General features: G+C 43.3%; 1 protein-coding gene across 2 annotated transcripts in view; it reads left to right on the top strand.

Annotated features, from left to right (window-relative positions):
* Positions 1-219: 219 nt before the first annotated feature.
* The window catches only part of LOC120917322, a 32,948-nt gene continuing 6,401 nt past the window's right edge, over positions 220-26,766 (top strand). For both annotated transcript variants that reach the window (XM_040328536.1, XM_040328535.1), the window contains exons 1-3: positions 220-866; positions 15,677-16,026; positions 26,481-26,583. In XM_040328536.1, the coding sequence (XP_040184470.1) occupies positions 756-866; positions 15,677-16,026; positions 26,481-26,583 (564 nt within the window). In that variant the 5' untranslated portion in view covers positions 220-755. The remainder of the gene's footprint in view (positions 867-15,676; positions 16,027-26,480; positions 26,584-26,766) is intronic.

Genomic DNA, 26,766 nt, shown 5'->3' with positions numbered 1-26,766 from the left:
CTGAAAAGCTAGGTACTGCTGAAATATCAAATAATTACTAGGCCATCTGGGGCTATTAATACTCCCTAGTGCCAGTGACTTGAATAGACTGAATTACACTCTTCCTGCACCTTGGAGAAAATAAATTAAAACTTTAAGAAGTAATAAAGTAAATAAAAAAATAACTGTGTACATTTTAAATCAGTTAATTGTAAGGAAAATAATGGGAGCCCTTAAAAATGAACTCATTTCCCTACTATTTGGTATTAAGCCTCGCTCTATTTCCTTAGAACAGCCCGTACTTCTGTCTTGTCTATCTCAGCGCACACAAAAGGAAAAAAAAAAAAAAGCTTTTGCACAGGATGAGCCTGGAAGACATCTTCTGGTATAATTATCTGACATCTGCTTACATACTGCCCCCTTCTTAATACTGCAAACCACCAACACCTTTCTAGATACATCACTGATTGTTTGTGGTTGGGAAGCATTTTCCATTATGTGCTAGCATCCTAAATTTACCTGGAAGAAGCTGTGTCCGTGGATCTAAAATTTAATGAGTAATCACACCAGGGTTCCTAATTTGGCATCTGAAAGGTTAAGAGCCTCCTCCCTCTGTTGTACAGACAGACCATTATTAGATGTGTTTTATCTAGACCAGGGGTAAAGGTATCTTAGACTGTAATCTTCATAGAAGAATCTGAACTAATATACATAAGATTGTACAGCAGTACACAGGATCACACGGCACGAGACTTCCATGGACCTCTGGCTTTGAAATGGATCTGCACAACTTTACTGGAGCATGGATTTTACATTTGCTGTCACTGTTTTATGGATTGGCCATTGTTGAGAATACAGAGAGGACACAGCCCAGAAATCACACCCAGGTAAGTACCAGCCTTCCTATCTTCTACTTACAAAATTTGAAACAGGTGGATGAATTAACTCCACGACAGCTGATTAGCAGCAGTAATAACTACTTTTATAGCGATAACAATTTACATGCATTTTAATTACCGTATGGTTAGTATAAGTACCTAAATCTGTCTGTCTTTTTATGAGCTCCCTCTAACAGCTGCCCAGCAGCAACTTTAGGATTATTGTACACAGGGGGGCAGATTCATCAAAGAGATACGACGGCGGATCTCCTGATCCGCCGTCGTACCTAGAGTTGCCACCTCATCCCTTTAAAACAGAACACATATGAATTACACAGGTTCTGAGGCTAATTTAATGCAAATAAGGCACCAAGTGAGTTTAATTACCTCCTTAATCAGCCACAGAACCTGTGTAATTAATATTAATATGTGTTCTGTTTTAAAGGGATGAGTTGGCAACCCTAGTCGTACTTCTGAGTCCAGCCGGTCGGATCTATGAGGCTGATTCATAGAATCAGATTCCTCATAGATCTCCCTTAGATCCGACTGGTGTAAGTGACTTACACCAGTCGAATCTTAGGCTGCAATCTACCGCCGGCCGCTAGGTGTCGTCGCTTTTTTTTATGCGTCGGATATGCAAATGAGGAGAACCGCCGATTCAAGTCCGTACGCCCGCCCGTCGCTTTTTTCTAACGTCGTTTGCGTTCGGCTTTTTCGGGCGGATAGCTACCCCTGCTATATGAGGGGTAGCTAATGTTAAGTATGGCCGTCGTTCCCGCGCCGAGATTCAAATTTTTACGTCGTTTGCGTAAGTCGATCGGGAATACGGATGGCCGCAATTGACGTCCTAGCGACGTCATTTGGAGCATGCGCACTGGGAAATTTTGCCGGCGGCGCATGCGCAGTTAAATCGGCGCATGAACGCACCTGATTTAAATTGTACACTCCCCCTAGCCGCGGAATTTGCATTCTGCCGGGGGAGTTACGATCCGACGATGCAATTTTCGAGGTAAGTGCTTGATGAATACTGCACTAGCCTCGCTAAATTGCACCGGCGGATCGTAAAACACGTAGATCGAGCGGATCTAAAGATCCGCTGATCTACATGAAACTGGCCCAGGGTGTTTGTGTGTTGTCTTTTTGACATTTGTGAAGCTTTTTTTGAAAGATCTAAAATGCAATGTTTGAATGTGATTGTATAGAGCAGTATTTGTCTAATTTTATTCATTTTACCATACTTCACTTATTCACGTATTCTTATTATACAAAACAATGGACATATAACATAAAACCCAGGTAAATGCATCTTAAAAATATTTTTTTTAAGCAATTTTTCCCTAACAGTATGCAAAGGGGAGATATCACAGTATTCTTACCTGCTATGTGCTGGGGTGCACTGCTTTGCCCCCAAAAAATGCTGCAGGTCTGTTTTATTGCGCACCGTACTCAAATTAATGGACAGCTTTAAAGTGGTGCTAAAAAGCAGAAGGCATTCTCTGCATTAACCACTTAAGGACCGCCTAACGCCAATATACGTCGGCAGAATGGCACGGCTGGGCACAATCACGTACCAGTGCGCGCGCGCGACCCGCTCCGTGACCACGGCCGCGGGACCCTTGGACCCAATCGCTGCCGGAGTCCCGCGATCGGTCACAGGAGCTGAAGAACGGGAAAACACACCTTCCCCGTTCTTCACAGTGGCGCTGTCATTGATCGTCTTTTCCCTGATATAGGGAAAGGCAATCAATGACATCACACGTCCAGCCCCGCCCCCTACAGTTAGAAACACATATGAGGTCACACTTAACCCCTTCAGTGCCCCCTAGTGGTTAACTCACAAACTGCAACTGTCATTTTCACAGTAAACAATGCATTTTTATAGCACTTTTTGCTGTGAAAAAGACAATGGTCCCAAAAATGTGTCAAAATTGTCCGATGTGTCCCCCATAATGTCGCAGTCGCGAAAAAAATCGCTGATCGCCGCCATTAGTAGTAAAAAAAAAAAAATTAATAAAAATGCAATAAAACTATCCCCTATTTTGTAGACGCTATACATTTTGCGCAAAGCAATCGATAAACGCGTATTGCGATTTTTTTTTCACCAAAAATAGGTTGAAGAATACGTATCGGCCTAAACTGAGGAAAAAAGTTTTTTTATATATTTTTGGGGGATATTTATTATAGCAAAAAGTAAAAAATATAGATTTTCTTTCAAAATTGTCGCTCTATTTTTGTTTATAGCGCAAAAAATAAAAACCGCAGAGGTGATCAAATACCACCAAAAGAAAGCTCTATTTGTGGGGAAAAAAAGGACGCCAATTTTGTTTGGGAGCCATGTCGCACGACCGCGCAATTGTCAGTTAAATCAACGCAGTGCCGAATCGCAAAAAGGGGCCTGGTGCTTTACCTGCATATTGGTCCGGGTCTTAGGTGGTTAAGGTCAAAAAACTTCAGCAAGCAGCTCCCCTCTTATACATAACTGAGCCAGATCTCAATCCAGCAATGTGTACAAGAGCGCAGGTTTTCTCAGCTCTCTCTCCTCATTGGCTCCTGCTGCTGTCAGTCACAGCCAGTGAGGAGGAAGCGGGGCCAAGCTGTACTCTGTGTTTCTTATGGAATTGGGAGTGAGCACACCTGAGTGTCCCCATAGCAAGCAGCTTGCTATGGGGGCACTCAGCATGGGAGGAGCGCCTACAGAGGAGCCAAAAAAAAAAGGATCAGGGTTGCTCTGTGCAAAACCACTGCACATAGCTGGTAAGTGTAACCTGTTTGTTATTTTTTTTTTAAAGTATCCTTTACAAGCACTTGAATGCAATGCACGTTATCGAACAGCGTAACATGCATTATCATACATTTGTCAACACAACGCACCACTGTGAATGGGGTGTAAGTATTAGGATTAGTTTAAAGGCTTTTTTTCTTTATTTTCATCTGGTGATTTTTTAAACCAAAAATAGATAGAATGTCCTTAAAAATGTATAAATCTTAATAAATAACGTCATGTCACATGAAGGCACATGTACAGTCAGGCCAATGAACATCTAAATGATTCAGAGAATTAGATGAGACCAAAATTGAGCTCTTTGGCATTAACTTGACTCGCCGTATTTGGAGGAAGAAAAATGCTGACTATGACCCTAAGAATACCATCCCTACAGTCAAGCACAGAGGTGGAAACATGAAGCTTTGAGGCTGTTTCTCTGCTAAAGGTATAGGCTGACTTTGCCACATTGAGGGACCATTACACGGGGCAATGTATTGTAAAATCTTGGATGAGAACCATCTTCCCTCAGCCAGAACACTGAAGATGGGTCGTGGATGGGTCTTACAGCATAACAATGACCCTAAACATACAGCCAAGGCAATAAAGGAGTGGCTCAAGAAGAAGTTTATTAAAGTGATTGTAAAGTCTCAGTTACATGTTATACTTACCTGCTCTGTGCACTGGTTTTACACAGGGCAGCCCCAATCCTCCACATCCCGGGCTCTCTTTGGCTCACCTGGCCCCTGGCTCCTGTCGAGTGCCCCCACAGCAAACAGTTAGCTATTGGGGCACCCGAGCGGAGCCCCAGCTCCCTGTGTCCATTCAGACATGGAGCTGTGGTTCGGCCCTGCCCCCTCTCCTGATTGGTTAACTGACTTTGATTGCCATTAGCTCCTGCTACTGTATCTCAGCCAATCAGGAGGGAGAGTCCCAGGTAGCTGAGGCACTCTTGGACATCCCTGGATAGAGAGGGGGCTCAGGTAAGTATTAGGGGGGCTGAGGGGGGTTGCTTCACACAGAAGGCTTTTTATCTTAATGCATAGAATGCATTAGGATAACAAAGCCTTCTGACTTTACAATCACTTTAAGATCATGGAGTGGCCTAGCCAGTCTCCAGACCTTAATTCTATAGAAAATGTATGTATGGAGGAGCTGAAACCTTGAGTTGCCAAGCAATAGCGAAGAAACCTTAAGGATTTAGAGAAGATGTGTAAAGAAGAGTTGACCAAAATCCCTCCTGAGATGTGTGCAAACCTGGTAACCAACTACAAGAAACATCATAACTCTGTGCTTGCCAACAAGCGTTTCTCCACCAAGTACCAAGTCATGTATTGCTTGTGGATCAAATACTGAACTGCAAAATAATTTATAGCATTTGTTTTACGTGTTTTTTTTTTCTGGAATTTGGTTGATATTCTGTCTCTATCATTTATAATACATCTATGATAAAAAATGATAGACCCTTTATTTCTTTGTAAGTTGGCAAACTTACAAAATCTGCAAGGAATCCAATAATTATTTTGGCTTTGGCTTTGTTTAAGACGTAAGATAGATTAAGTGTTAGTAATAGGTTATGAGCTAAAGGTTAATTTAAGGTAAGGGACAGGTTAAGTTTAGGGTGATGATATGCATTTGGGATGGTTAATAACTGGGAAGGCATGGGTAAATGTACCTAAATCCAACCTTGCTTTGCCCATGCTGGGAAGAGCAAAAGGCCACTATAATGCTGACCCCACCATCTGCTTATATTTACCTTCCCTTTGCTTGCCCATCTTGTCCTGGGTACAAACAGAAGGTTTATTGGAGATTCTACAGCACTGAGAAATCTCTCAGTGAACATGTAATTGCACTCTTTGCATGAGTGTAAGTGCCAAGCACCATCACTAAGGCCCCTTTCACATTGAGGCGTTATTCATGCGGTACAGCGCTAAAAATAGCGCTGCTATACCGCATGAATAAATCTTGCCCTGCAGGCTTCAATGTGAAAGCCCGAAGGCTTTAATACTGAAGCCGTGCGGTAGGACGTGCGGTAGGACTCCAAAAGTCCTGCTAGCCGCATCTTTGGAGTGGTATAGGAGCGGGGTGTTTACCGCTCCTATACCGCGCCTTGCCATTGAAATCAATGGGAAACCGCGGTAATACCGCCCGCAATGCGCCTCTGCAGAGGCGCATTGCGGTTGGTATTAACCCTTTTTCAGACGCTAGCGGGGGTTAAAACCTCACCGATAGCGCCCGAATATCGCGGAAAATACGACGGTATAGCGGCGCTAAAAATAGCGCGGCTATACAGTCACCGCACCTCCGCTGCCCAATGTGAAAGCAGCCTTACACATCAGAGGAAGGAGTCACACGCTCCCCTTTCTGAAAGTAAGTCACTTTACTTCCTCGGGTGAGGGGAGTAGTGGGGGATCAAAGGTTGTTATCTGCAACTGTGTGGGCCAGCAATAAAGTAAGATGGCTGTTTTGCCCTACACGAGGGAAAAGATAGGTCCACTATAATGTCACATTTCCTTATACAGAAATGTCCTGTGTTGGGCTGCCAATGCTGTAAAATTAAAGTCCTGAGTGGAAACTATGCACTGAATCAGTCTAATTGATAATGAGAAACATTCCCTCTTTCTTTGCTCTACTTTTAATAAATCAACCCAAATCAAACAAACCTAAACCTGGATAATCCATTGCTGGCAACTTCTAACTCGGCAACATCAACAATTTTTCCTACTTAGCTAATAAACAAAGATTCTGCACCACCATATTTAACAGTGCTTGTAGTGGATCCTGTGTTTATTAACTACTATTAAATGCTTGTAAGTATGTCAGAATAATTATACTCTGACAATAGGTATTCTCAGGGTACTTACATACTACAGTAGATGCATTGTGCAATGTAGAACAGATGTTTGTAAGTTAGCGTGTATGGGAACTGCATACTGAGCACAAATTCATGCAGTCAGGAGCACAGCCAGCCCTGAAAATAGGTCTGTGCAGCCATATTTCATGGGCACAGGAACATGTAATAATAAATATTCACAGTGAAATAATGTAGACAAATATAAATATATTGTAACTTTAGCCAAAACTTTTTTTTAGGTGTGGATAGAAAGTGGAAGGTTAAACCCTTTGTAAGGTTTTTACTGCTTTTTTGAAGAAAGAGAAAACATAGCACTAGACCCTAAAAGTGATTCTAAATAGTTTTTTTATTAAAATAACAAACATGTAAAACTTGCTCTATGGGTTAATTTTGCACAGAGCATCCACGATTCTCCTCCTCTGGGGTCCCACGTATGTGCTCCTGGCTCCTGCCCCCACCATTTGCTATGGGGGCACTCATGTAGGTTTGCTCCTGAGCCTGGCTGTCTGTGTCTATTGACACAGACAGCAGGACTCTGCTCCGCCCCCTGCTCTCTTGTCACTGGCTGTGATTGACAGCAGCAGGAGCCAATGGCTGCTGTCTCTGAGCCAATGAGGAGGGAGAGAGCAGACAGTGCTTTTGCTCTCATGCACATTGCTAGTTGTTATAAGGGGTGGATGGGAAAGAGGGTGGACTGCATGCAGAAGGTTTTTTAACCTTAGGCCCCGTACACACGACCAAACATGTATGCTGAAACTGGTCCGCGGGCCAGTTTCAGCATACATGTTCGGTCGTGTGTAGGCGCGAGCGGGCCGAATTCCAGCAAACATTTGCCCGCCGGGCCTTTTCCCAGCGGGCAAATATTCCTGGACGTGTTTTAAAACCGTCCGCTGGAATCCTGCCCGCTCGGACATGTACAGTCGTCAGTACAGACCTACCGTACATGTCCGAGCGCCCGCCGTCCCTCGCATGCGTCGAATGACTTCGACGCATGCGTGGAAGCCTTTAAATGGCAGGCCCGCCCACGTCGCCGCGTCATCGTCACGGCGACGACGCGGACACGCCCCGCTTAGTGTTTACGCGCGGACTTCTGTACGATGGTTAGTACAACCATCGTACAGAAGCCCTCTGGCAGGCATGTACGGTGAAAACGGTCCGACGGACCGGTTTCACCGTACATGTTTGCTCGTGAGTACCCGGCCTTAAGGGCATATAATACATTAACCACTTTCATGCTGGGCTAAGTCTGGCATTCCTACATGCAGCACTTTTTCAAACATTTTTTTTTTTGTAAGACAAACACTTTAATGAATAACAAAAAAACACAATATTTATCCCACTTTTTTGTATAATGTGAAAGATGAAGTTACGCTGAGTAAATAGATACCTAACAACAAATAGATCCATAACTCATGAAATGGCGCCAAACTTCGGTACTTAAAATTCTCCATAGGCTACGCTTTAATTTTTTTTACAGGTTACCAGTTTAAAGTTACAGAGGAGGTCTTGTGCTAGAATTACATATGCGTTCATCTCTGCATGCAAACATTACAGTGCCCCCTTTACAGAGCAGTCCCCATTACATTAATATAACAGGGACTGCACTCTAAAGTGGCACTGTAATGTAAAGGGGGGCTGTGATGTAAAGGGGAACTGATGATGCTGTGGGCCTGCTTTAAAGGGGGAACTGTAAGGTAAGGGGGACTGTGCTGTAAAGGGGGTTGTGGTATGAAGAGGGCTGAGGACAGACTGCGTGCATATCTAATCCTCTGACCACCCACACCCCCCATCCACCACAACCACCCCTCCCTCAGTCCCTGGGAAAATTGGCTAAAATAAACCAGTCCCTGGTTTGGACCAGTGCAATAGAGTACTTTTCCTTCATTGGCTATAGATGTAGGATGATGAGGTCATAAGCTATCATTATTTATCAACCTTAACATTTGTTTTAGAAGATGCTTTTAGTACCCGCCACACATTCTCACCAGTCTTATTGATTTGAGACCAGGTCACACACTCTAGTTACTATGTAGCTTCTGAATTTATGTCTGTAAACAACTCTACAGGTTGATATTCATTCATAAATTTTGCTTTTAAAAATCAGAGTTGAGTTTACATTCTGAATAGGAAATACACTGTTCTTTTCAGCAGTACATACAGCTTTTGACATAGAAGCGTGAACTTAACATTTTACAGAAAACACTGAAATATACACCTTCGCCATTGACCAAAAGGAACATACCAAAACAAGGTGCTACCACTGTCATACCAGCTTAAATTTTGGGATCAATTTTAGTGGAAGCCAGGTAAACTACCAGTATGTTTTGGGGCCATGGGAACAAGCCAACCAGAGTACTCAGGGGAAACTTTGCCAAAAATTGGGTGTACTTTCATGGGACTGTATGCAGAATGTTTTACCTGAAATAACGACTTCAGAGGCAGGAGGTGGAGTAAACTTGGCCGCAGGCCTTTATTACTGGTATTATTTGTTTAAATTGACCATATTTATTGAGCAATTAACCAACTCAATATATACACCATATAACACATCACTTATTTACTTAACCACCACCATTCATCAACCCAGTCACTACGACTCAGGTTGGATCCACTTTATTATTAACTAACCCCACTAGCCGGGATTGTTTTCAATCTGGCCTCCTAAACAAGACCAGCCCAACCACCCCGCCTCGCGGCCAACTCCACCATATTCTGAAGGTTATTGTTGAAAATGTCGAGCCCAATTTCAGAAAGATGAACCCCATCCGATCTAAAAAGTCCCGCAATTCCCCCTTCTAGATCTACGTGCCTAAAGCACAAACCCCCAATAGTGGGCATGAACTTTGCTATTGCCCTGTTCAACCTTTTCCTGACCCTCTCAAAATGAGTCCTCGACTATACCAGTCTCGGAAATATTTCAGACAAAAAAACAAACATAACTCAGGGAAGGACTGACATAACTGGCCCAGATCATCCTTAATCTGGAACAACAAATCCAGGGACTTACTACGCCCTATATCGTTCCCACCGAGGTGGATGATTAAAACATCTGGGATAGGCATGGACTGGAACAGTAAACCCAACAGTAAACCCATACCATACCCCTCCTACCATGCCAGATAATGTTCACCAACTTGGGGTCGAAATTCAAACTCTCGGAATACACTCTTCGCAGAGCTCTCCTTTCGGCCCAGAATACGAAGGAGTGCCCTACTATCCATACTGATAGGGCCTGACCTGAAAATTAAACACAACAATGAGGACGAATGTACAATTTATAAGTGTCAGATTACCATCTACCTATCCGTTTGATGTTAACCACGTCAAGACCCAACCTAGCTGCCTCTGTCGCCGCACCATTACGAAATGAGTGCGAGGAGAGGGGCAACCTCTCCATATCCAGTACAATTAAACACTTGTGAAAAACCGAATTGAATTGGTAACTGGTCAAAGGAAGGCCGTTGTTGTGTATAAAGAACGACCCCCCTTTTGAACCCCTTACCTGCAGGAACTGACCTACTAACTTGACCGGGCAAATGGGGGAGCCCGGGAAAGCCTGTAGTTTCATCCACGCTCCCTTCCCGAACTGGTCTGTTTTTGATCTGGGGACAAAAATTGTAAGACGAGAACTTTCAAGAAAAACATGAGACATGTGCATATTGGACTCGGCCTTCTTATTGAGGAGACACGATCTCAGATATCCTAAACGCACCGAAAAACATTAACGAAAAAAACGCCCGGAAAAGGATTGCCTTATAACGCGAAAAAACAAACGAATTCTGTTGCCGAGCACAATTTTGCGAGGATAGCCGGGGTTATGGCCATTCTGCTGTCCTTGCTGCCTGCACCTTTTCTGTAGCCTTTCAGGGCCTGCTTTACTGAAAAGAAAGAGGAGCATGGGGGGTGGTTGTTCAGTTTTCCGAAAAAAGAAACCCCCGCTAAAGTTTTATTCACCTGAGACCAGGATACAGAGCTGGCCAGTAATTTGTTTAAAAAAGACAAAACCAAACCTTCGGAAAATGCAAATTCATCCTCTCCCATAGAAGATACGTGAGCCAGCCACATCCGCCAGGCCGATGAGTACGCTGCCAGGGTAGCGGGGGCGACAGACTTCATAATATTTGAACGAAGCAAATCTAGATCAGTTCCCATAAATGGGCCGGGCACTGGAACCCCTCCTCGTCCGCAGCTGGGAAAAGCAGCTTGAACCTCCTCATCTGTAAACGCGCGAGAGAGTCCGCAATGACATTCTGTTTCCCAGGCAAATAACGAGCCTTTACCCAAACATTTAGACTCAGACATTTGAAAACCAGGTACCTAATCAGCGAGATGACAGGAGGAGATTTGGGTGATAAACAATTTATAGCGAAAAACACCCCTTTATTGTCGGTGCTGAAAAGTAATCTTTTATTTACAAAGTACTTACCCCAAATCTCTAATGCGACCAGAATGGGAGACAGTTCTAAGATTACTATGTTCTTGAGATAGCCTTTTCTCCTCCAGCAAGAATGCCATAGCGAAGCGCACCAGTGGGTTCCCCATATAGCTGACAAACCCACTGATCCCGCTGCGTCTGTGTATAAACAAAAATGTTCGTCTGTTACAAACTCTGACTGAAAAATTGCTCTGCCATTGAAATTAACCAAAAATTGTGACCAGACCAGCAGATCCTCCCGAATCTCAGCCGAGATTCTGATATGGAAGGAAACCCAAAATAGCCAGATAAAGGCGTCTAGAAAATATCCGCCCCACAGGCAGAATTCTGGCCGCAAAGGCCAAAAGACAGAGTAATTTTTGGATTTCTTTTAATATGACCTTCTTTTTCCTTATTATGATGCACAGATGTTCCCTCAATTGGGAGACCTTCTCGGCTGGAAGCTCAAACACCATTGCTACTGTGTCAATGGTAATGCCTAGAAAAACCAACCGTGTTGTCGGGTATATCGTTTTGTCATGAGCCAAAGGGATGTTAAACGACTCGCAAATTTGTAAAAAAGAAGACAACACGTTTGAGCAATCGGCCGACGAGACCCCCAAGAAAGGGAAGTCATCCAGATAGTGTAACAAAAAAGATGAACCAGAGTGGCTCTGCACCACCCATTCCAGAAAGGTAGCGAATGATTCAAAATACCTGCAGGAGAGTGAGCAGCCCATTGGAAGGCACCGATCAAAGAAAAAACAGTCATCAAAAACAAAACCTAAGGAACTGAAAGACAAAGGGTTAATGGGTAACAAACGAAAGGCTGACTAAATGTCGGTCTTAGCAAGAAATGCTCCTTGACCTAGCAAACCAATTTTAACCAATGCATCGTCAAAAGTTGAATACTTCACTGACGACATTTCCTCACTGATTTGATCATTCAGAGAATCCCCTTTTGGCGAAGACAAGTGATGTATCATCCGAAACGATCTTTGTTCTTTTTTAGGAACGATCCCCAAAGGGGATACTCTCAAAATTCTCAAAAGGAGAGTAAGAAAAAAGGGCCAGCAATCCTACCTTCCTGCAGTTCCTTAAAAAAAAAAAAAATTTTCCCTAACCACCTCAGGTAAGTCTAAGGCTGACTTTAAATTTCTACCTATGTCACAACCTTGACCGTCAAAGGGAGGAAGAACAAATCCATCCCTAAACCCTTCAAATAGCAGCTGGGCCATCTGCCTGTCTGTGTAAATTTGCAGCCACGGCCGCATTCTTTCCAGGCTCACCGGGATAGTGCTTTTTGGAAAGGATTAGAAAAAGATTGAGCCATAGACCGATATCTTTTGATCCCCACTCCAAATTGGGGTGCACTGCTAACTTCTGTCGAAACGATTCGTCGTATACAAACCATGCAACCCCCCCCCAAAATTCTTGTATGCTTCCAGCACGATGTCCACATGCTGTAGGAGGCCCACACTTTTCTCAGGACATTTCTCACATATAATACTAGAGTATATCAAAAATGCCTGTAACCAATTACTGAAGCTTCTGGATAGCCTGCGCCTATCCTCATCACCTCTCTCATCCTTTTTATCTTTAAACAAAGACTCCTTCGCAGAAGGTAAGAGTGACAGTAAGTCCACAAACTCACCTCTGAAATTTTTTTCTTTCATAGCTGCTGTCAAATGGTAGCCTAAAGGGGAGAGCATGCATGGCAGCGCTTCCCTGGCGCAGGTTTCTGGCACATTATTAGGATTATGATTAAAAAGTGATTAGCGCTACAGTATATGTGAAAAAACACAATAAAAAATAAGTGAATGGCTAAGGAGCCAACACTCAGTGAGCTGTGTAGTAATCAGATGGGCTACAGCAGCAAAAACACCCAAAAAGTGTACCTATCGGATGGGCTACAGCAGCCAAACCATAAGGGTGATTTCCTCAACCGAGAGAATATGAGGAACAGTGTATCAATAAACAATAAATTACTGAAATAATATTGAAATATTTGAATGATAAAAAATATTTTGCAATAAAAAAACATTATTAGGAATTTCAACACTATTTACAGTCAGTCACCTTTGGTAAGACAGCCGAGGGGGCTACATTACCCCCCATTCCTTGTCCCCCCCGTACCTCCTCGGGGCTAGCCCATACTGAAGCTACAGAGCAAGATACATTCTGACTAGCTGTAGACAGATTAGGCGACATACCCGCAATCAGGGAGGACAAAGAAGCAGTTAATGAGGTTAATAAATGTAATTGAGTCAAATTCTCGTTACCTGGACCTGGTGAAGTCGTCTGGGAACACACCACAGGTATCTGCTGTGCCTGAAGGGATGACTTGGTGTAAGCACCCTGGCCGCCTCCCCTAGCTCCAGCTGTACTTTGTGGCCTGGTGGCGCTGCTGCCGGGACCGGCCGGCAGCCCGGGGTCCTCTGTGCTGCTACCTGCTGCTTGCGACACCTGCCCTGGAACCTGTGGGAGAAAAGAAAACGATGGTGCAGGCTGTCCTCTAGGGGGAGCACCCGACCCCTGCCGCGTCCCGCGCGCTGTCCTCCGCTCCTCCCAGCCTTCTGTGCCCCCCTTCCCGACGGTGGCAGGCTGCCTGTGGGCGCAGGGGAGAGACGATTCAACCTCCTGCGTTTGGTCGGAAGAGGCTCCGGAACATCAAGCAGAGCTGGGATGGTAAAGTCCGCCTTCTCCTCCCTGCCGCCAATAGGAACGACCACCGCTGGAGTGGCAGCTCCCTGGTCCAACGACCATGCAGACGCCAACAAAGGCTCCAATAGGCAGGGAGAGATGAATGGGGAGGAGAGAGTGTGCTGAGGTGATGCCAGGGGGGACGCTGCGATGGCCTCAGGGGGAGAGGCAGCAGCAGCTGACCCAGACTGCTCAGCTGAGAAGGATCCCAGCAGATAACGTCGCTCTGTACCTGGGGATAAAGAGAGGCACTGCTGCAGCCACGCCTCGCCATCCTCGGCCCCAGCTCTCTCCAGGATATGGCAGACCAGGCTCTTCATGGCAACAACACAGGAACAAGTTCACAGGTAGGGATCACCTTGCGTTCTGGCTGCTGCAGCCTGTTGCCCTGGCTTAAAAAACCTTCTACCCTTCCAGAAGGTTCCCCTGGGACATGTGACCCGCTCCTAACCATCCATTGGGCCCTGGCTAATCCACCTGGGATTTTACCTTTCAGGTGTGCAGGGGAGGGGCCACCCTCCCCGCCCACCAAGGCCAAATTACCTATTAACCCCAGGTGTGGGGGAAGAGGGAGACATAATCTTTCCCTCTGCAACATCCCCATGTGCTCAGGGAGCTTAAAGCAGCTCCCTTCACATTCAATCTGCATACAGATAGCACCCCTGTTAATAACTGAGCCCCTGGCCCTAGCTCTGGAAGGAGACTGCCTTCTTCTTGCCTCCAACAATCTGCTAAAATCTCTAGTTGACCTTTTCCTATATAACGTGAATATATTTAGTTTTTGCTGGATTCAGCGATGGAAATCTTGGCGTCAGAATATTTACGTCTTAGAATGCAGAGTCCGGATGCACCCTAAATCACCAAGTTTATCTATAATTTATGTTAGATGTAAACATGGAGTGGGGCTGCTGCGCTTTACTTCCATAGTAGAAGATTTAGAGTTTGTTATCATGGATAAGTCATTTCCAGCTGTCATTGCTATGTGAAGGCAGTGAACACTAATGTGGTGCAACATTGCTCACATTTACACATATGATTGCATTCCTCACTCGCAGGGGAGGGCAAGACAAGTCAATGGCTAATGGCAAAGTAGCATGACCAACTCATATTTACAATAACAGGCTATTATGGGAAGGCATGGAAGGGTGCCAACTGCCAAGTCCTGCTGGATGTTGAGAGCAAACTTATTCTAGGATGAGTTTTATAAACTGAGGCATGTGACATTTTCTAACTGGATACACTTTACACATTGATAGAGTTTATGTGCTTTACTGTATGTAGTCACTACTCCGCTGATTGCACATAATGTACGCGATTTACTGTAAAAATGGAGCTTAAAGTTTACTGACACTTTGGAAGAAGAGATTCAAGAATGAATGCAGTATGTTTGTAAAGTGCACCCTGCTAAAAAAAACAAAACAACAAACTAATATTTAGTAATCTCCTCCACGTTAAGACAATAGGTAAACGCACACAAAAAAAAATACTATTGCATTTTCAAATAAATTTACCTCAGATTTTGGCTACTGACAAGATCTTTAACCTCCCCAGAAGGCCACAGTAAAGCTGATCATTATTGCCAGTGTCTAAGTCAGTCTTTCTCAACATTTCTACCCCAGAGGAACCCTTACTTAATTATTTAAAGGAACCCTTTAAATAATTCTTCGATCACGGGAAACCCTTACTCAAACCAGTTCTCTTGGAATTAGTGGAAAAAATGCCCCTAACATTGGTGGCCAGTTAAAAAAATGCTCCGAGTTGTGGTCAGATTGCCAACTTTGCAAATAGCTAAAAATATAATTTTCTAGTTGGTTTACATGTGGAGGTTTTTTGATACTAAGTCCATTTTGAAGGCTAATGCTGGCCAAACATGGAACAATCATTCAAAGTTACTGTAGTTAAAAGTGGTTAGAGCAGTTAATTACAAAAATACTCAAATGGATCATGAGAACCTACCAACAACTATTTATATTCAGGTTACCTTTATCTTTGTTATTTTTTATTTCTTATTATTTTATTCATATTCTCTATAACATTGACTATGTAAAATGTAGACCATCAGTAATGTATTCTGTTTGCCTTTGCAGGATAAATTGAACCACGGCACAGTATTTTCAAACAACACTAATCACACAGTTGCATTGTTGGTACAGCCTTTGTGTCACAGTCTTCAGCAGACAAATTTTGTGTGGACAGACTCAATGACGGATGGTCAGTTCGAGAACTTCCGATTTGGCATTGGCCTCAGCATAGCTAGTACATCCAACAACAAGATTGCTAAAGAGACTTTAGCATCCCTCCTGAAGGTGCGGGGCACAGACCAAGTATATGTTACAGTAACTGCAGAGACCAATCAGAGTGGTGTTGCTCTGGTCACCACCTCATGCAAACTTTTGAGCAAGAGGAACACTACTAGGTTATATGTTATTCAAGATGGGTAAGAGCCTGAAATTCCATATTGAGGACCTTTTCACAAATCATTGATATATCAAGTATTTAATAACTTATTTGGTTGAAATTATGGTTTTACCCAAAATTAAGGTAAAATGAATAGCGGATAGCCACAATCATATCTGGCTTATTTGCAATAATTCAACTATATGGTATCTATCTCTAATGATTGAATGTAAAAGTTTTGTTTCATTGGAAGTAATAAGTTGAATATTGTAGTTTAGTTAATAACAAGTAAGGCCTCATGAACATGGGATCTGGGGTTGCACAATGTAATAAAATGTAAGAGTATACACCGATACAGGCATAAACACATCTATGTGTATGGATGTACTGTATGCCCCTGGAAGCAGTTACATTCCAGGGTCTTACACCCATAAGTATGCACGTGAATACACACGTTTCAGCATATACCCATGAACAACCATTGATTTCCATGAACAGCAGCACCTGTGGCTCCCGGGAGGCAAACTACACCCTAATTTTATGCTGTATGGCCAAAGGTTCCTTTTTACATTAGGCCTAAATGCGGGGTAAACTGTTATGCCGCGTACACACGATCGGTCAAACCGATGAGAACGGTCTGAAGGACCGTTTTCATCGGACCAAACCGATCGTGTGAGAGCCCCATCGGTTATTTATCCATAGGTTAAAAAAAAACAATCTTGTTTTAAATTTAACTGATGGATACCTAACCGATAGAAAAAAAAACGATCGTTTGTAGGCACGTCCATCGGTTAAAAATCCACGCATGCTCAGAATCAAGTCAACGCATGCTTGGAAGCATTGAACTTCGTTTTTTCAGCACGTCGTTGTGTTTTACATCACCGCGTTCTGACACAATCGTTTTTTTAACCGATGGTTTGTAGGCACGACTGACCATCAGTCAGCTTCATCGGTTAACCGATGAAAACGGTCCATCAGATCGTTTTCATCGGATGGACAGATCGTGTGTACAGGGCTTTATGCCGTGTACACATGATCGGTTTGTCCGATGAAAAAAGTCTGATGGACTTTTTTCATCGGACAAACCAATCGTGTGTGGGCCCCATCGGTCTTTTTTCCATCGGTGTTAAAAAATAGAACATGTTTTACATTTTTCAGATAAAAATTCACACATGCACTTAATTTTTCTCAGCACGTCACCGCGTTTTGGACGGTCGGAATTTAGTCTGATAGTGTGTGTATGCAAGACTGATGAAAGTCAGTTTCATCGGATTTCGGATGAAAAAATCCATCGGTATTCGGATCGTGTGTACAGGGCTTTACAGGTCACCAAAATAATACTAAATATTTATTAGGTGGTTTACAAAACAGCAACGTGATGTGACTGTGGGCTGACCTCGGTAGTCCTGTCACCTCATGTCATGGCCTTTGTTGGCTAAGCAAAAATCCAGCCTTGTGTAGGAGTGATAATTACATTTTTTGAGCCATATCAGTCTCTTTAGTTTTAATTTTTAGGCTGAAATAACCAAATTTGCACAGCCTCAGACATTGCTGAATCTGACTTACATTTTCAGGTTGCGCTAAAGTCAATATTACTGCACAAATACCTGAAAGCTAGGGCTCGCTTTGTAGTGGACCTTTCAGTAAATGGCTAAATTCTGCAACAGTATAATTTAAAAATAAATAAAAATTCAATGCACGTAGGCACATGTGTTGACAGGCATAATTTGCCACAAGCTTCTGCCAAGCTGGCTAGGGGCACCTCCTCTGCTCTCCAAAATGCAGAACTCAGGCAAGGTATGCATATCCAAATATTAGGAAGCTATTCCATCATCTTGGCTGCCCCAAATCTCCTACTCTGAGGCCCACACACCATATACCCGAGGATCTCTTGTAATAAAGGATTGTCAACGCCACTTGCTTTTCAGATGCTCTTTTCCTTTTTCTCCATCATTTTAAAGAAACGCACAGACTTTCCATATCTTCAAATTTCTCTAGTAACGAAACTTAATTTATGTCCCTTGATATAGGAGCACCCAAAGGCCTACCCCAGGAGGGGTTTCTTCTTTGCTTCCCATTGGCCTTTATGCTGATCACTAGAGATCATTCCTTCCCAAATGTGTTTGACACTCCACACCAAGAAGGCATTATATATATATATATATTATATATATAACAGGATTACCTACCCCATGATCTCTAGGTGGTGCAGGGGCTTAACATCTGCCTACACACCTCTGCTGGTTAGAGTGACAACTCTGCTACTGATACACCATTACTGTTTTTTGTGTCAACTTTAATGTTTCTTAGGAAGGCACAAAGCTGAACTGCTGAACCAGGATATGTCACTTATCTTCACGTTTATGTAACTTTGTCACAATTTAAAAAAGGAAAATTAAAGTGTTCCTACACCAGCTTTTGTCAGATACCTCATCCCCCTCTGTGTTGTCTGGTTCCATCTGCCAATAGCCAAACTGCAAAGGACATAATAGTCACACAGGGACCGGCAAAAGGCAGCACAAAATGCAATGGAGGAAAGGCATCTGACACACCGGGTATAGGATGGCTACAGGGAAGGTAATTAGAAATACAAGGGTGCTTACAATGGTCATTTTTTATGAATTTATGTAAAACCTTTTATCCCATCCCTTTTATGACAGATGAATAAAGATTTTTAACAGGATCTGCAGTTTTAAAAGGGTGTAGAGAGAAGTTTGCAGATAAACAAGTAAACCCTATGTCGGAAGAATTGTTACATCTCTGTGTATCATTTAAAGCTGTTAATTTTTTATTTTTTTTTCATTTATAGGTTTTTATTGTCAAATTTCACATGAGACAAAGTAATGCATACATTTAACAATCAGCTGGAAATGTTCACAGTATAAGCATAGTATGCATCCATTATGAAAATAAAGGGTGTCGTAGTGACAGTATTGCAGCATCATTAGCATTAATATAACTACCATCCAGCTAGCATCATAAACGGTTAAAACAGTGGAGTTAACGCAAGAGTGCATATCGTTGCGTAAAAAAATGGAGGGTATAGGAGGGACGGAACCACCCGAGCACCCCCCAAGGGGTGCAAGACTGTGCTCGGGTGGGCCACCCCACCGGACCTCTCTCGGGGGACCCCAGGTAAACAACTAAACATAGTGAAAGATAATATAGTTATCTTAAAGCTGTTAATTTTGACGGGTGTAGAATTTGTACCGTATGTGCTGCAGATTTACATAGAGGTCTGAGGACCTTAGGGTGGGAACAAGAAGTAGGAAGTTATAAAGTGAAACTAAAAAGGGCTTAGATGTAGCTCACTGTTAACTGGAAATAAACAAGTTCTTTGCAAGGTTAATCTGACGATTCATCATTGCTTCCACAAAATCTACAACGGGGTATATGTGAGGGTTTACAACCATTTTAATGGATCTACTACCAGAAATCTGTCATTTTCCAAATAGTATTTTTATGATTTTTGTAAATGTAAATTATATAAATAATAGTAATAACAAATTTCGTTTTACACACCATTAAACATGATGACAGCCACACTTGCTCATGACATACATGGGCTTTGCTTCTTCCTTTGTAGTGATACACAATAGTTCTGCTCTCTGCTCCTTGTCACAGGGCCAGTCTATGAGTGTGATGACTCATTGAAAACAATGCAGCGTAGTGATATCCCATCTCAAAAGTATATATCTAGCATATTTTAGTTTTGGATAGAGTGGAGAAGGAATACAGTCTCTGTCAGGTTTTTACTGCTATCCGGTACAGTGTTAGATCGTCCATCATCTTCTGCCAGTGTCAACAGTCTCATCACCAGTGGCGGTGCGTCCATAAGGGCTCACGGGCACCGCCCCCCTCTCTCCAGCCACCCTCTCTATGACCAATGGATAGATTTATGCATAGTGGCGGGGGGGTGTTTTTGAAGCACATGATTAAAACCATAGGCTCTAATAGGCTTCAAAATAGGTGAACTGCAAGCACCATGCTTGGCGCTCGCAGTTCACCCAGGTGCGTTAGAAAAGCGAATGAATATTCACTTTACTAACACTGAACCGCCTCTCCACCAATCAGGTGCTCGGGTCTGTTGCCCAACATCTGTTTGGCTGAAACGAAAGGCGCTGCTATTAGACGCCTATCAGGAGGAGAGGACGTGAGGGGATGCATGGAGGACCCCGCTCGTTGCTGTCACTCGCTTCCCTACCAAGACAGGGTAAGTGCTGGGCAGACGGCGAGCGTGGGGGGGGTCACAGTGTCAGCATTCTATGGCACAGTGGCATCATTAGATGAGCACATTGGCAGCATTTGATGGGCACACTGACAGCATTTGATGGCCACAATGGTGGCATTTGATGGCACAGTGGTAGCATTTGATGGGCACACTGGCAGCATTTAATGGACACAGTGGCAGCATTTAATGGGCACAGTGGCAGCATTTGATGGGCACACTGGCAGCTATTGATGGGCACAGTGGCAGCATTTGAGGGCACAGTGGTGGCATTTGATGGCACAGTGGCAGCGTTTGATGGGCACAGTGGCATCATTTGATGGGCACAGTGGCAGCATTTGATAGGTACAGTGGCAGTGTTTGATGGGTACAGTGGCTGCATTTGATGGCACAGTTTGATGGGCACAGTGGCTGCATTTAATGGCACAGTGGCTGCGTTTGATGGGCACAGTGGTTGCTTTTTATGGGCACAGTGGCTGCGTTTGATGGGCACAGTAGCTGCGTTTGATGGGAACATTTATGTTTTTTTTCAGGATTTTTCAGTTTGGTTGAGCACCAGCCGCCACTGCTCATCACACAAAAAATTGAGGGGAAATCTAGAACAGAGACATCGGCTAAGAGCTGACAGAGGTCCTAGTCTTCATCTACTTTACTAAACAATCCACCTTTGTTTATGCCTGTGATGCTGATGGAGATTTTCTAAGAAAATATTTGTCACTTGGACAGCAAGTGAGAAATCTCCCTAACAGAATCCAAGTACATTTTTCAACAGAGGCGCTAAGAAGAGACTAGTAGATGTAAAGGGGTGTCTTGAACTCCACCTACTGGTTGAAAAGTAAAATACAACAGATTAATATACACTGCTCAAAAAAATTAAAGGAACACTTTTGAATTTAGAACTCCTGGGATATTGATCTGGTCAGTTAAGTAGCAGAGGGGGAGGGGTGTATACAGAGGGGTTTCAGCTACTTTTCTGTTAATTGAAATTAACAACAGGTGCACTAGATGGGCAACAATGAGACAACCTCCAAAACAGGAATGGGTTTTCAGGTGGAGGTGTCTGGCATTTTTTTTCCCTATTCTTTTATGACTGTTTTTCACTAGTTTTGCATTTGGCTATGGTCAGTGTCACTACTGGTAGCACAAGGCAATACTTGGACCCTATAAAGGTTCCACAGGCAGTCCAACTTCTCCAGGATGGCACATCAATACGTGTCATTGCCAGAAGGTTTGCCATGTCTCCCAGCACAGTCTCAAGAGCATGGAGGAGATTCCAGGAGACAGGCAGTTACTCTAGAAAAGCTGGACAGAGCCATAGAAGGTCCTTAACCCATCAGCAGGACCGGTATCTGCTCCTTTGTGCAAGGAGGAACAGGATGAGCACTGCCAGAGCCCTACAAATGACCTCCAGCAGGCCACTGGTGTGAATGTCTCTGACCAAACAATCAGAAACAGACTTCATGAGGGTGGCCAGAGGGTCCGGCATCCTCTAGTGTGCTCTGTGCTCACTACCGGACATTGTGGAGCTTGATTGGCATTTTTCATTGAACACCAGAATTGGCAGGTCGGCCGCTGGTTCCCCATGCTTTTCACAGATGAGAGCAGGTTCACCCTGAGCATATGTGACAGACGTGAAAGGGTCTGGAGAAGCAGCAGAGAACTTTATGCTGCCTGTAACATCGTTCAGCATGACAGTTTGGTGGTGGGTCAGTGATGGTCTGGGGAGGCATATCCATGGAGGGACGCACAGACCTCTACAGGCTACACAATGGCACACTGACTGCCATTAGGTATCGGGATGAAATCATTGGACCCATTGTCAGACCCTACGCTGGTGCAGTGGGTCCTGGGTTCCTCCTGGTACACGACAATGCCCGGCCTCATATGGCGAGAGCATGCAGCCAGTTCCTGGGGGATGAATAAATTGATACCATTGAATGGCCCCCACGCTCACCTGACCTAAATTCAAAAGAACACCTCTGGAACATTATGTTTTGGTCCATCCGGTGCCACCAAGTTGCACCGCAGTCTGTTCAGGAGCTCAGTGATGCTCTGGTCCAGATCTGGGAGGAAATACCCCAGGACACCATGCATCGTCTCATTAGGAGCATGCCCTGATGTTGTCAGGCATGCATACAAGCAATTGGAGGCCATACAAACTACTGCGGACCATTTTGAGTTGTTGCAATGAAATTTCAGCAAAATGGACTAGCTTGCTGCATAATTTTTCACTTTGATTTTCGGGGTGTCTTTGAATTCAGCCCTCTGTAGGTGGATAGTTTTCATTTCCATCAAAATATGTGCCATCCTTTCATTCCTAACACATTACCCAGTCCATATTAGTATAGACATCCAGCATGAGATTTTTGCCCGTTGAGATCTGATATGTTTTCAAAGTGTTCCTTTAAGTTTTTGAGCAGTGTATACTATTGCATTTTAGTTGAACAAAAGAAAAAAACAACAACAGGAGATGTTATTTTTTTTTTTACTCTTGACTATAATAAATGAAGAAAGTATGAATGTAAAAATAACAATAATAGCTTAAAACAGGGGTGCCCAACCAGTGGCTCGGGGCCTCCTGCTCTAGGATGGAATAGAATAGAATACTGTTATATTAGATCAGTTTATTACTAAAATCAGAGGGCCAGATTCACAGAACAAATACGCCGGAGTATCTACTGATACTCCGGCGTATTTTCAAATTTGCCGCGTCGTATCTTAGTTTGTGATTCACAAACAAGATACGACGGCCTTTGGCTAAGATCCGACAGGCTTACGGCTTTGTACGCCTTCGGATCTTAGGCTGCAATACTTCGGCCGCCGCTGGGTGGAGTTTGCGTCGTTTTCCAGTGTCAGGTATGCAAATTAGCATTTATGGCGATCCACGAACCTACTCGCGTGCGTAACGTAGTTTTTTCCCGTCGCAAAGTTAAGCAATCTTTTTTCATTGCTTAACTTTACACCAGCCATGTTAAAGTATGGCCGTCGTTCCCGCTTCGAATTTACACTTTTTTTTTTCGTCGTAAGTACGTTACGCACGTCGCCATTCACAAACACGTCGAGGCGCCGTAATTTTGCGCAAAGCACGTCGGGAAAATTGCGAACGGAGCATGCGCAGAACGTTCGGCGCGGGAGCGTGCCTAATTTAAATGGTACACGCCCCATTTGAATTAGGCGGGCTTGCGCCGGACGTCTTTACGATACACCGCCGCAAGTTTACAGGTAAGTGTTTTATGAATCAGGCACTTACGCTGAAAACTTGCGGCGGTGTAACGTAAACACGATACGTTACGCCGCCTGAGTTCTACGAGAATCTGGCCCACAGTGTATATATGGGCATATCTGGAAAAAGGGGGGGATAAAACTGCGCTAATAGAGTATCAATGAAAGAACAATTAGTGAAAAAAGTAATAAAGCTGCGACACAAAAAACATGTGATAATCTTGTGGACAAATGTGGAAATAGTGTTATAGTCGCGCTAAAATGGTAAATTTAAATGTGAACTAAATAGTATAAATTTAAAATTTACCAAATATACAAAATAAGTGCACCAGAATTAGTGATATAAAGTGTTATGCCGCGTACACACGGTCGTTTTCTGCGATGTAAAAAAACGACGTTTTCTGTGAAGTAAAAAACGACGTTTTTAAAACGACACTTTTCAAAAACGATGTTGCCTACACACCATCGTTTTTTCACAGTGCTCTAGCAAAGCGAGGTTACGTTCACCACGTTTTTCTATTGAAGCTCGCTTCATAACTAGCTTCTGGGCATGCACGGGTGTAAAAACGTCGTTTGAAACGTCGTTTTTGCTACACACGGTCAATTTCTGTGAAGTAAAAAATGACGTTTTGAAAAACGACACATAAAATTGAAGCATGCTTTAATTTTTTTTGGTCGTTTTTCAGAAGACATAAAACGTCGTTTTCTCCCACACACGATCAATTAAATTGACGTTTTTAAAAACGTCGTTTTTTTACATCGCAGAAAACGACCGTGTGTACGCGGCATTATAAACAGTGATATAAATATCTCATATCCTCTAAATGCAACCAGAGGTGGGTATAGATTAAACCTCTAAAGTATTATTGCATATGCAGCACAACATATCAAGGAAAACAGTGTCCGTAAGCAGAATAAGTCCAATCCCACAGGAAAAAGGAGTGTAAGGGATCAAACAGCCATCCGCCGCCACCGCATTGGATTCTTCCACGTGTTTCACAGGTGAAGAAAAGGGGGGGAGAAGGGAGAACCCTTACCAGATCTGTTGGACCTCAGGTGACAAGGTCATATAGGCTTGGCAGGTATACCTCTGCGGGGTTAAGGTTAATAGTCCCCTCTGTGGCATCTCATCTCCATCCTCACAGATGTCAAACGAGGCATAGAAGGGGCACTCTCTCCTGAATAAACCACTCCGTGGGTAGTATAAAGATTTAAAAAGATAGAATTTGCGATAGTGCAATATCTTTTTAAAAACAGATAGTTTATTGCTGTATGACTACAGGGAAAAAGACGATACAGGCAAAAAAACATACAGCAGCATAAAAACAGCCGGCACTGCTAAAAATTTCCATACACCCGTGCTTCCAGGGTCACGTGGGGACGTGGTGACGTCGGTACGTAGCACCGCCCTGGCCAGTTTCGCCACAAATTACTTTATCAAAGGGCACCTTAAAATGTGTACTCACTGAAAATCTGCTATGCTTTGTCCTTAAGCTAGAACTGATATTTTGGAAAATCACCAATATTGGTCAATTGTTTGCTTTAGAATCATTATTGTATTTGTATAAGGTCACTGTAAGAATCTGCAAATATCCATGAAATTCTTTTATAAACAAATTTAGCTTAATTGTTGATTCCTTTGGGGCTTCTTTTGTTCCCTCACCATAAGCTTACTGCTTATTATGTCTTGTTGCTCTTAAAGTCCTACTCCATAGCAGCGGGTTTCCACAGCTTGCACTAGTGATGGATAACAGACAAAAGACGTGGAACAAATGGCTCAATAATTTTTGTATCTGTGTTATAAGTCAGAGGCTCTGGATGTTCTAAGTGTGTGTGGAATGACGCAAAGCAGACTCCCAAAATCAGAGCTTGTAATTAGTTATACGCAAGAAAGAATGAGAGGTTCTGGAGATACAACCTTTTGTAAAATTTAAGGCATCTGAAGTGTCCTTTCACACGATACTGATGTATGAATTCTGAGAGAAAGATCCTGCCCAAAAAAATAATAATCACGTATGGTGTGTATATGAACTTATATGCACTTACATGCACACAAACTCTTCTGGCTCCCACAATGCTAAATATAGGGGAGTTGTGATTAAGGCGCATAAAATAGTGACCAGTAATGTACATTTTTCTATTTTTTTTTTAGTTATGTGGTGCTGGTTTACTAATATTTATGCACCTGTGTTTATAGGTTTAGAGGTTACCCCTCATATAGCAGGGGTAACCTTACGCTTACGGAAACGACGACGATGCGGCGTGAATTCGTTTGAGAATCGGCGTATCAGGCTCATTTGCATAGTCAAATGAGACCTGAACGTAAACGCCACCTAGCGGTCAGCGTTGTATTGCATTTAGGATCCGACGGTGTAAGTGACTTACACCAGTCGGATCCTAGCCTAATTCCGGCGTATCTTGTTTTGCTCCAGAGCATTTTTCTTGAGAAAAATGGGCATTAAAAATTTAGAACCTGCTCTATTTTTTCTTGTTGTTTTTCATGTCGTCGTGTGTACGCTTTAACGGCGGGGAAAAAACGTGCATGCTCAGAAGCAAGTTATGAGAAGGGAAATTTGAATAATCAGCCCAAAGGGTGGTGCCATTCGAATGGAACTTCCCCTTTATAGTGCCGTTGTACGTGTTGTACATCACCGAGTTTTGCTCAAGCATTTTTTTTCACGATTGTGTGTAGGCAAGGCAGGCTTGACAAGAATCACGTCGAGAAAAATGTTGTTTTTTCCCATGACATGAAAAATGGACGTGTGTACGCGGCTCAAGAACTGGTTATTTTTAAAATGCTCAATGACGCCATGAAAACTTTTGAATATATTTGGTCTACTATAAGATGCAGTGGGAAGTTGTGCTGTCACATAGCCCAATATTGTGGATAGATGAGCACATACAACTGGTGACCAAGCAGGGTACTGGGTTTGTATTGTTAGATGCCCTCCCACTGCAAAAAAGAAAAATGATTTCAAACTGACAGTTGCTGGTATTTTGTGGCACCAAAAGCTTACAATGCCTGTTTGTTGCTCTGATTCCAGGTGCTTAGATAAGAAAACAGCGCAGAAAATAACTATGGAAGACAATAAGATGGTGTTTACATTGAGACTCTCAGGAGTAACCCATGCTCCTGGCTCCTCCATGGTAAGTGGGACCACTTGTATTCGTCACTTAAGCCACAACATTTTTATTTTATAATTCTATTGTGAGAAAGGTTAGAGCCTCTGTCATATGTTATTGCCTATGCCCTCTTTTGAGAGATGTTCTGGTGACCACAAAGAAAGGAAGGTGAATCTCTCCATTGGGGACCCAGAACAATTAAAGGGG

The sequence above is a fragment of the Rana temporaria genome, chromosome 11, assembly GCF_905171775.1.
Source record: "Rana temporaria chromosome 11, aRanTem1.1, whole genome shotgun sequence".
Lineage (NCBI taxonomy): Eukaryota > Metazoa > Chordata > Amphibia > Anura > Ranidae > Rana > Rana temporaria.
Note: the sequence above shows the minus strand (reverse complement) of the source record. Positions and strands in the feature narration are given on the sequence as shown.